Below are 11074 nucleotides of genomic sequence, written 5' to 3' on the forward strand. Positions count from 1 at the left end.
TGTACTTCATTTACTTTGTTTTAATTGCGACATGATACTATTTCAATTGCGATGTAAATGATGTCCCCCTTTGTTAATTTCCGCATGTTCATGACTAACTTTTTCGGCTAATAACATCCATGATTGGTATATAAATGATACTCCCCCTAAGGAATTTGCATATGCTTATGACTAATTACCTCGGCACATAGCAACCATGATTGATATACAAATCACGTTCCGCCAAACCCGTGCAACGCACGGGCAGCCGTCTAGTTAAAATAATTAAAAATTAAAAATCTCTGCACTCTAATTAATTTTACTATTTATTTCTCCACTCACAATAAAATTTCAACATTCTCATTATTTTTTACGTTGCTTTCATCTTCTCTGAAACTCTTCACTTCAAAATTCTCATTTCCACTTCTTCGTAAGTTCTATTGCAAATTCGTAACCATAGAAATGCTATTGATTTTATTTTATTTTATTGCTATTTTTTAAAATATTTTTTGTTGTGATTTGTGAATTTGTTTTACATTTAGGGTTTGAAAAATGGATGACAAGAACAATGTGATGAACGTTGATCCTCCTGTAGAGTCACCAACTTCGGTTCTAGAAGAAGAGGTATTTGTATTTTTGTATTTTTCGTTTGTGATTTTGTAAAAAAAATTTGTTCATTGTTCTTGTTAGGTTTGTTTTGATTTTTGTTTATTTTGATTTTTGTTATTTTTTTGGTTTATTTTGATTTTTGTTATTTTTTTGATTTTTTGTGATTTTTTTTTGTTGGTTTTGATGTTTGTGAAATGGTGTGTGTGAGAAGGAAGTAGAAGTGAAATCGGAGGAAGAGGTGGTTGCAGATGATGGGTCTTCTTCGCTTGTGTCGAAATTAATGGCGGAGGAGGAAAAGAAGTTACTTGAAGCTCGTGCTAAGGAAGAAGAGGAACCGTTGGAGGCGCCGAATCTTGATGATACACAGTTTAATAAGTTGGATGAACTCTTGACACAGACTAAACTCTACTCAGAGTTTCTTTTGGAGAAAATGGACGATATCACAATGGTATTCCCTTTTTAACCCTAACCTCTTGGTGTTTCTGCTGTGTAGTTTTGTTTTTTTGAATGTTAGGTTGTTGATTTTGTTGTATTGTTTGTTCTCATTGTTTGAATTTGTAATGCTAGAATCCGAGTGAACAAGAGAAGGAGGACGAGGAAGAGAGCCAGCCGAGTGTGAAAAAGAAGGGTCGTGGAGCAAAACGAAAGGCGGCTAAACAATGCAATACGGTGAGTACATTGCCGAGTACTATTAAATTTTGTATAAGAGTTACAGAAACAATAACATCGTAAAGCAGATTAGCTTCTTTTTTTTTTGCTATTAGTGCGATGTAAATTTGAGTTGCATATTCTCATATGTTAGTGTACAAAAGCAATTTGATTTATAGCTTGCACATTTTATGTTTCATAATTTTTGTGAATTTGTTATGCTAGCATGTAGTTTGAGTTATTCTAATCAGTAGTATGTGATCATGTTTGAAATAACTTTAGAGGAAAGCTAAAAAGGCAGTTGAAGCCATGATTACAAGATCTAAAGAAAATCTGAAGACTGAAGATGTGAATTTGACTGAAGAAGAAAGAACTGAGAAAGAGCAGAAGGATCTGATGCCTTTACTAACTGGTGGAAAATTAAAGTCTTATCAACTGAAGGGTGTAAAGTGGTTGATTTCCTTGTGGCAAAATGGATTGAATGGGATTCTAGCTGATCAAATGGGTCTTGGGAAGACAATCCAAACAATTGGCTTTATTTCTCATCTAAAATCAAGAGGATTGGATGGGCCATATATGATAATTGCTCCTCTATCAACCCTCTCCAATTGGGTGAATGAGTTTTCTAGGTAGATTTGATGTTATTTTTTTATTTTTATTTTTTTATATATATTTATAGCACTTCAAGTATTATATTGTCGTGCTGCGCTTCTTCATTGTGATAATCATTTCTTGTATAAATGTAAATAGGTTTACACCATCGCTCCGTGTTGTTATCTACCATGGTAACAAAAGTCAGAGAGATCAAATCAGAAGGAAACATATGCCTAGAACAGTTGGCCCAGAATTTCCCATAGTAATAACTTCGTATGAGATTGCGATGAATGATGCTAAGAAATGTTTTGCGCCATACAGTTGGAAATATCTTGTTGTGGACGAGGTACATAAATTCTCCCATTTGCATGTATCAAACATTCTGTTTAGTTGTATGTGTTTTACTCAACAGTCACTGATACTTACATAAGTTTGTTTTTGTTCTAATTTTATTTTTTGTGACCTCAGGGACACAGGCTCAAAAACTCAAATTGCAAATTAGTGAAGTCATTGAGATACATTAATGTTGACAATAAACTTCTTTTGACTGGGACACCTCTCCAGAATAATTTGGCAGAGCTTTGGTCATTGCTGAACTTCATCTTACCTGATATATTCTCATCACTTGATGAATTTGAGAAATGGTTAGTGTTCTTTTCCTGTGGGTTATTGACCACACTTCTCTTCTTTCCTACTGTCATATGGTGATATGTGTCTGTTGGAAATCTAATGTCCTGGATTGTGTGACGTGCTATCCTTTTGATTATTCCCTACTATATTGTTGGGGTAAGAAAACAACATAGAGGACAAAGTAGTTTTTTTTTTCCGTTCTGATCTGAATCAATGTAATTTATCGTATCAAAGGGAAGCAATTTATTTGACCCATTACTACAACATTTCAATAAACTCTGACCAGTTTAACATTTTTCTTTTAAAATTTTTTGCTAATGAATTTTACTTAATCAAACATAATTTTTAAAAGATTGTCAAATGTGTCTTCAACTTTGATGTCGTTTTCATTTGAATCTGTGGCATCCCTCCCCCATCCTCTAATCATCACCCACTATCAATTCTTCAAATGTAAGGTCTGTTTCTTCCAAACCTGGTTGTTACTTGTACCTTGTTATGTGATCTTTTAACATGGTTAATGGCTGTTCCTTCTTGGTGAAGTTTATATTATTTATATTATAACAGTTTCTATGCCTTTTGGCAATATTGGTCTCGGTATAGTACAAGATGGAAACCCCATGTGTGTCTTGTTTTTCTTCACATAATGCATTCAAATTTCTTTTTAGGTTTAATCTGTCAGGAAAATGCACTAATGGAGCAACAATGGAAGAAATAGAAGAGAAAAGAAGAAATCAAGTAAGTGTTCTATGAGATTTTATGCTAATTGTGCATTCTTCATTTCGTGAACTAGACTAGAAGGCTAAATGACTGTATCATGCAGGTGGTAGCCAAGCTTCATGGAATTCTTAGGCCATTTCTTTTGCGCAGGATGAAGTCTGATGTTGAGTTAATGTTGCCACGAAAAAAAGAGATAATTATTTATGCCAACATGACTGAGCATCAGAAGAGCTTGCAAGATCATTTGATTAACGAGAAACTGGGGGAATATTTGGAAGCGAAACTATCAGTTGGTAATTGTTTTCTCAATTTTTCATTTGAAAGAAAGGAAAAGTGCTCTTGCAACTCACACACGTTCACCTTCAGCTACGTGGGTTTCTATCTAAGAAATTGTATTATGTACTGTACTTTCCTGATTTAATTATTGCAGGATGTGGTGCGACGAAGCTTAATAATTTGGTTATTCAACTTAGGAAAGTCTGTAACCATCCCGATCTCTTAGAATCAGCCTATGATGGTTCATGTAAGTACCATGTGATTGGATCATGACAAGTTTTATTTTATAAATGACCTGTGATACTTAAACTAAGCTAAATTTTGCTTCCGTGTTAGATTTGTTTCCTCCGGTGAATGAGATAATCGAACAATGTGGAAAATTCCACTTGCTAGATAGATTGTTGCAGCGGCTATTTGCACGTAATCACAAGGTATGCTTTACAGTGCCTTGTTTGTGCCTTTCTGCTTCCTTTTTTTGTAGCCAAGCTGCTACTCATGTGCACCTGCCTTTGCTCATTACTATCAGGTTCTGATCTTCAGTCAATGGACTAAAGTGCTAGATATAATGGATTACTATTTTAGTGAAAAGGGTTTTGAAGTTTGCAGGATTGATGGCTCGGTGAAATTGGATGATAGGAAACGTCAGGTCTGTAAAAATGCTTGGATAGCACCACTTTTAATCAGACAATTCAAACTACTTTTTTTAATATGTTTTGTTTTAGGTTTTGAATATGAAATTAATAGTGCAACCTTTAATCATACAATTCAAATTGTGAATTCTGTCAAATGACAACTTAAGGGTCTGTTTTGTTGTGCTTTGTTTTTTAAAATAAAATTAAGAAATGGTATTCTTTTATTTAAAATGTTCAGTAGTTTTTATGATAATTTGTTTAGGTTCTTAAAAAAATCCCTTAAAAAGCATGTTTAGAGTATCTTGAAAAAAAAAACATATCCTAAAAGCTCTTTTTTGAAGCTTGTACAACACCTGAAGCTAAGAGGAGATTTTTGTAGTAGTTTGCTATCTATGATATCTTAATTAAACCTATGTATGACATTTTTGTTGTCTTTATGCATTAAATTATTTCATTAAAACTGAAGCATCAGTGGCAATTGGTGGGAGCTCTATTTATATGTGTATCATAATGTATGTAGACAAACTCTGATTTTATAAGCTATATCTCTATTTAAACCATGGATTTGTGTTGCAACACTCTTCTGTTATCATCAGGCATCAGCTGTTCTCTTTGAGAATATTGATCTGAATCATTTCTCACTGATTCAAGAGGCTAACTTTAAGTTTGTTTTGTTGGTGTGCACGAGCAGATCGAGGACTTCAATGATACAAACAGCAATTGCAGAATCTTTCTTCTTTCTACTAGGGCTGGTGGATTGGGAATAAACCTCACTGCAGCTGACACTTGCATTCTTTATGACAGTGACTGGGTACATTTTTTACTTTTCTTGTTTGCCATTATCTAATTGTTTTACAGTATTTGACTTACTATCTGCTAATGACTTTGTTGTACTTCAGAATCCTCAAATGGATTTACAGGCCATGGATAGATGTCATAGAATTGGTCAAACAAAGCCTGTTCACGTTTACAGGCTCGCAACTGCACAATCAGTAGAGGTATGCAATATTGTATACTAAGTATAATATGTACGGCAGACTGGTGGCTTGTTATATTGAGATGACCATGACATTGGTCCTTTTTACAGGGTCGAATGTTGAAAAGAGCTTTCAGCAAGTTGAAACTTGAGCATGTGGTGATAGAGAAAGGACAGTTTCATCAGGAGCGTACAGCACCTTCCATTGTGGATGAAATGGAGGTTTGTATATTAGCAGTAGCTTGTAATAATTTTTTCCCCCTGTTCTCCTGTGTTTGTATAAATGGATTTGTTGTCAAGATATTCTATCATGCTAATGATGTTGAAAGTGTGGCATTAGTTATTTACATGGCCAGATAATTTTTAATTTAACTTGACTAGAAAATTTTCACAACTGTTTAGGATTGGCCTAACTTGATGAACATGCAACCCTTTTAATCACCAATTCGTCTCATATACTCAAGCTTATAAACATACTACAGATTGCTAAAATTTTATGGAGGATTAGCTGCTATATCATTGTTTTTTTTTTTTGAAAACACTGCTATATCATTGTTAATTAGCAAGATAGTACTGTATCTTTAGGGTGAATGAATCAGCCCAACTCCAAGATTTACTGGAAATATGAACAGGATAATTCAAAGTCTTGCACTAACAATTTTGATTATTGAAATTAGTTTTTAGAGTTACATATTTTAATTTGGAGTTTGTATTTTATCTGTGATATTAGGGTGAGGATGTTTTGGCATTGCTTCGAGATGAAGAAACAGCCGAGGACAAAATGATACAGAAAGATATCAGTGATGAAGACCTGGAGAAGCTTTTGGATCGCAGTGATCTTGTTATCAATAGCTCAACCGATGAGAAAGCTCCAGTTAGTACCTTTCCCCTTAAAGGGCCTGGATGGGAGGTGGTGATTTCTGCTGCGTCTGGCAGCATGCTTTCCACTCTTAACAGCTAAATTTTCGTATCTGCGAAATTAACTTTTTACTTCTAAATATTAAAAAATTACTTTTTGTGGTATGAGATGTAATTGACTTTTTGAGACGATCTCAGCCAGTGATGTCAATAGTCTGAGGTAATGTCCTAGAGGGCATTCAATTTTGTAAAGTCTACTAACGGAACTAGATGTAGAAATGAAGCTACTCAGCGCCAGCGGTCATGTTTTTTTGCTTGGAACTATTCACAAATCCAATACATTGGTATCTACTCAACTTATATTGGCTTGTAACTACGCTGATTAGTTTGTTTAATATTGTCAGACTATATTGATTCAAAGGCTATGTTTTGATTTTCCTCGCGGCTTGTTCAGTTAAATCATATTCATGCATTTAATAGTCTTGCTAACATGTATCTAAGGATATATTGTTTAAGGTTTTTAAACAAGGTAACTTGGGCAATGTACTTTACTCATTAGCATTTGCATTTATATGAAAGATAGTATATTATGTTCTATTAATGAAAAACCACTTGATAAAAAAAAAACACTTTATGAAGCTTGTGTTAGTAGTCTAATGTGGTCCAAATATGTTGATTAACTTGGGCAAAAATTACTAGTAAACATGTTCTTTCAACCCATGGGTTGCTGAATTATTCCTATGACATTTAATGTTGCAATGCTTACTTATATTTGCTGAGATTCATGTTAATTTATTTTTTATTTATTTTACAACTTTCAAACAAGGTTAGAAACTGTTATTCAATGTAGGAAAGGGGTATAGCAAATATCTAAGTGGTCACAGAATCATTCATCCATTTGGGCCTAGCTATTTCGCCCTTTGCCTGTACATGTGGAGTAGAGTCCATTTCTGCTTCATAATGGTCTTCCTCAAACTTATTTGAAAATTATTCTTTAGACTTTTCATTATGTTCACTTCCACTCAATTTTTAAAATATATCGAGGACCGGTGAACATATTGAAGGGTCTAGAGCAATTTTTAACGTATTTTCCATGTCATCAAGTGGACTCTCATTCTCAACAATTGGATCCATAACACCGTAAGCAGTTTAAGAGAATTTTTATTTTTTATAAAATACAATCAGCTGGTTGATTTTTCTTTTTTTGCCATTTTATATTTTATGAAATAGCAAAATCTTAAAAGTAAATGCCTCTTTAGTTGTTGGATTAATGTATTTTCATGAGTTGTAAGTGGCTAAATGCTGTCATGGTCCCCCACAGCTCCAACTTCTCGTGATACCTTACCTTTAAGACATTGCGCAAGGTATCAAATATTATCAGCAAGAAGGAAGGAAAAAAAAAAGGAAATTAATGAAAAATATCATCAAAGCTGGTTGTATTAGGTGGTGGCTCAAAAGTTGACATTATTATTGCTCTAAAATAATGTAATGAGTATATAAGTGGCCCTCCATGAGGTCTTCCAAATGTGTTTAGGACCTCCTTTTAGATAAGTATAAACAATATGCTCAATAATTATAGGTGCATCACAATTATTTTTTTCTTTAGGCCACATTTGGAGGAGGGGATCATAGAACATTATTTCATTGGATATCAATTATTATAGTAATTTAAAGCCGTCACACCCATTGCATAGATTTTGTTATAATCTTTGATAATTCAACCTGATAAATTAATTAATATAGAATCTATATGCTCAATTGTGTGATTTATGTTTGAGATGCTGTGACAGAGTTACTGTTTAGGGAAAGTAGGTTAGGTGAAAGGATGTTATGCCTTTATGGTTTATACATGTTGATGTTATAGACTTATAGTAGATAGTAGATACTCCTTTGTGAAATACAGTATAATTTTGATCTCTATGCATGACACTCATTTTGTTATGTTGTTCCTGTCTGTTTCTGGTTTTGTGCTGTAAGAGTGTATGGATTTGTGGTGAAATATAGAAATTAAATCATTGTAATGTTTTTTGTCAAAAAAATAAAATAAATCATTGTAATGCTTATATGGTTTAGAGACACTCTTTTCATTTTAAAATGAGTGGCCTGTTTATAAATAAATTTGTCCTATAATGATTGCCCATTCCAATTCTCATTACAACATTATTTACTTTTTTTATTTAATAAAAAAAAAATCACTCTAGCACTTGTGCTTATTTCACTCTTTAATAAAATTTTTGCTTTTTCAAAAAAACTTTTTTTATTTAATAATATCATCTAATTAATACTACTTGCATCGCTCGAAATTCAATATCTTTTCATTTTACATTTATGATAAATGTCAATGTACAAAATACATGATAATTAGTGATATTTTAGTAAAAATTGGTCACTCATTCTGTTTTTATTTTTACGGTAAAGTTACTCATTCTATTAATAAAAAAAAATGTCACTCATTCTGAGCTGGAGACAATAAAGTAGTATATTGGGTACTTTGTTAAAATATTAATTAATTTTAGAATCCATCATAAATATTTGGCACCCTAACGAGTCTTTCAAGGTATCCCACAACTTGGACTTTTAGTTAGGCTATGAGACTAACCTGCCTCCATTTCAAGCGATTGAGAATGACTTTATTCCTTATTTCACATCTCCTAATATCCGTTATTTTACTAGGATTCAAACTTGAGTTTCTCATTTTAGTTGGCTGATTTGCCCATTTATTTATTTTTTTATAATAACAAAACTGAGTTAAATCCCGATAGCTCATCACAACAACCAAGACATGCGTCAATGCTCCATTCTAAATATAATTCATGCACTTTAGTTGACAACAAATGTGATTGTGCTTAAATTAGCTTCCTGCTTACAAAAGAGCGTTTGAATGAGGTGGTTTATGTTTCTGTCATGTACCTTAATTAGTAATTTTGATTTTGAAATCAATATTGATCATCATATCATACAGGTCTGAGTCGGACATCCAATCCAACCGGTATCTAAAAGTTGTATATCTTAACATTAATATTTTATAAATACATTGGACAATCAATCCTAATTTTGACTAGGTTTGGTCTAATACTGGTGATTTATTTAGATAGTATTTTGGGTTGGATCCTCTACTCTATTATAAACAAAAAAAAAAAAAGCGGGTGGGAGGGAATGCTAAACTTTTTAACCTAAAGTTATAATCATAATATTCATGGTATAATTGGCCATTGATCCTTTATAATTTGAGTTACAATATCTAAAAGACGAAATTCTCAGCCAACTATTAATCCCACTGATGTTTAAGTTTAAACAAATTTGGAATCATTACTTCCCTTATCCTACTTGAAGAAGCTTCTTTCTCAAACTTAGTATTTGAGTGATTAATTACATTGTGGCTGTATTTGTTGTCCCTCAACTAAATATAAAATTTTATTTGATTGAAGTATGAATGCATGAGTGGGGACTAAATATTGATAGGACGTGGCCGAAAGCAAAAGTGAATAAGCCATGATCTGTTTACAATTCCTTATTGACACATATAAATATTGTAGCTTTGGTATTCATTTTTTTAGAGCTCAGATCCAACCTCTATATTTTTTGTAATGGTCGTGTTAGGATTTGAGTATTGATCTTTTGTCACGCTTTGTTTTCGTATCCAATTTGAATATTCCTCTTGATCTTACAACAAGAATGGGCCTACATTCCCATGAGGATTTGGTAGTTTACCATGATTCACGTGTGTGTGTTGTTGAGCCACACAAACCAATATATACACACATCAAGTCATTAATCCATCTATATGAAATTGTAAATTAACAATGCGCATATTCTTAATATTTTATAAAGTATTTATTAGTCCAATTTTTGAGACGCGTGGTTGAATATATTAAGAATGTAGTAAGTGTGAGTTGAGTTAAGTGTCATCTTGTTTAAAAATTTAGTAGTTGAACATTTTATAAGTGAGATGACCAATAAACTTAACCCTTTTGGATATTGTGTGGCATTCAACTCACATGTATAGTTGTTTTAAGCACAATGTGGAATTCCCTTGGTTGCCCTCTACGTGACCTAACAGTGGTATCAAAGTTGATGGTTTTAAGAAGGGTTCGACCGACTCCTTGTATCGAAAATCTTCTTGAAAAATGTGGTCTGGCGGCAAAGCTTCTGCTTGAAGGGAAGCATAAATAATTGAATGACTTAACCAATAAACAACCTAATGACTTGTATAGTGTTAAACTCACTTGTATATTCTTAAGATTTTGGGTAAAAGTATAGTGTTAAACTCACTTGTATAGTTGTTCTAAGCTCAATGTGGATGATCCCCTGATTGCCCCCTTGTGATCCAACAGACGGAGGTTCAAATCAGCTGGATCTCAAACACGTTATGTTAAAGTAGAGGAGTGTCATATAAACCAATAGACTTTATTATGTAAAATTGCGCCTATTAATATTATGAGTGCAAAATTCATGTTAAATATTTCAAAATATTTGCATTGGATTTGTATAAAAATAATCATGAGATAAATTAAGCCTAAACCTTAATATATTCAAACACGTTTTAAAACTTATTTAATCAACTATCATCATGTTTTTCTTCATTTTCCTCCTATTCAAGGATTAGCAACCGTCCCAAACACAAGATTCAACATAAACAAATTAACCCCAAAACATGAGTATGGTATGGACCACAAACTACATGTGTATGTTTTCATGCCTAACCATTGTTCACACTAATAGTCAATGCATATACCGGCACCATTAATTGCCATAACTAAAGTAGGAGTTGATCATAATTGTTGAATGTGAAATTGTGTTCTTGGAGTTTGTTTGAAGTCGGTTCTCGGGATGTGAAGTGTATATAAATATGTGAGAGCAACCTCACCCTTTGAGCTAGCTTTTGGGGAGGAAATCCAAGCATATTTAACAATAATAATAATAATAATAATAATAAGGGTAAATAGTGTCATACCCCCCTGCAAAATAGGCGAGATTTGCGTTATCCCCTACAAAATATTTTTTTGAGATTACCCCCCTGCAATGTCAAGATTCCTTGCGTTACCCCCCTGGCTCAACAAGTGGGCATATGACATGGACGAATCTTGACGTGGCATGACACGTGGAAATTAATATATTTTTTAATTAAAAAAAATGAAAAAAACTTTTTTTTTTA

At 33.1% G+C, this 11074-nt stretch overlaps 1 protein-coding gene across 2 annotated transcripts; it reads left to right on the forward strand.

Annotated features, from left to right (window-relative positions):
- The first annotated feature begins 268 nt into the window (after positions 1–268).
- Positions 269–6357, forward strand: LOC123906106 (ATP-dependent DNA helicase DDM1-like). 2 transcript variants are annotated; one of them, XM_045955961.1, is made up of 16 exons: positions 269–425; positions 522–603; positions 800–1036; positions 1156–1257; positions 1519–1865; positions 1987–2176; positions 2299–2474; positions 3126–3195; positions 3281–3470; positions 3608–3700; positions 3790–3884; positions 3980–4099; positions 4777–4896; positions 4985–5083; positions 5173–5283; positions 5792–6357. In XM_045955961.1, the coding sequence occupies exons 2-16, from the start codon at positions 532–534 to the stop codon at positions 6020–6022; spliced, it is 2253 nt and encodes a 750-aa protein (XP_045811917.1). In that variant the 5' UTR covers positions 269–425; positions 522–531; the 3' UTR covers positions 6023–6357. The 2 variants fall into 2 exon arrangements, with proteins under 2 accessions (XP_045811917.1, XP_045811916.1); XM_045955960.1 differs by having other exon boundaries at positions 270–409.
- The last annotated feature ends 4717 nt before the right edge of the window (positions 6358–11074 follow it).

Source organism: Trifolium pratense, linkage group LG2 (genome assembly GCF_020283565.1).
Source record: "Trifolium pratense cultivar HEN17-A07 linkage group LG2, ARS_RC_1.1, whole genome shotgun sequence".
NCBI classification, from domain to species: domain Eukaryota; kingdom Viridiplantae; phylum Streptophyta; class Magnoliopsida; order Fabales; family Fabaceae; genus Trifolium; species Trifolium pratense.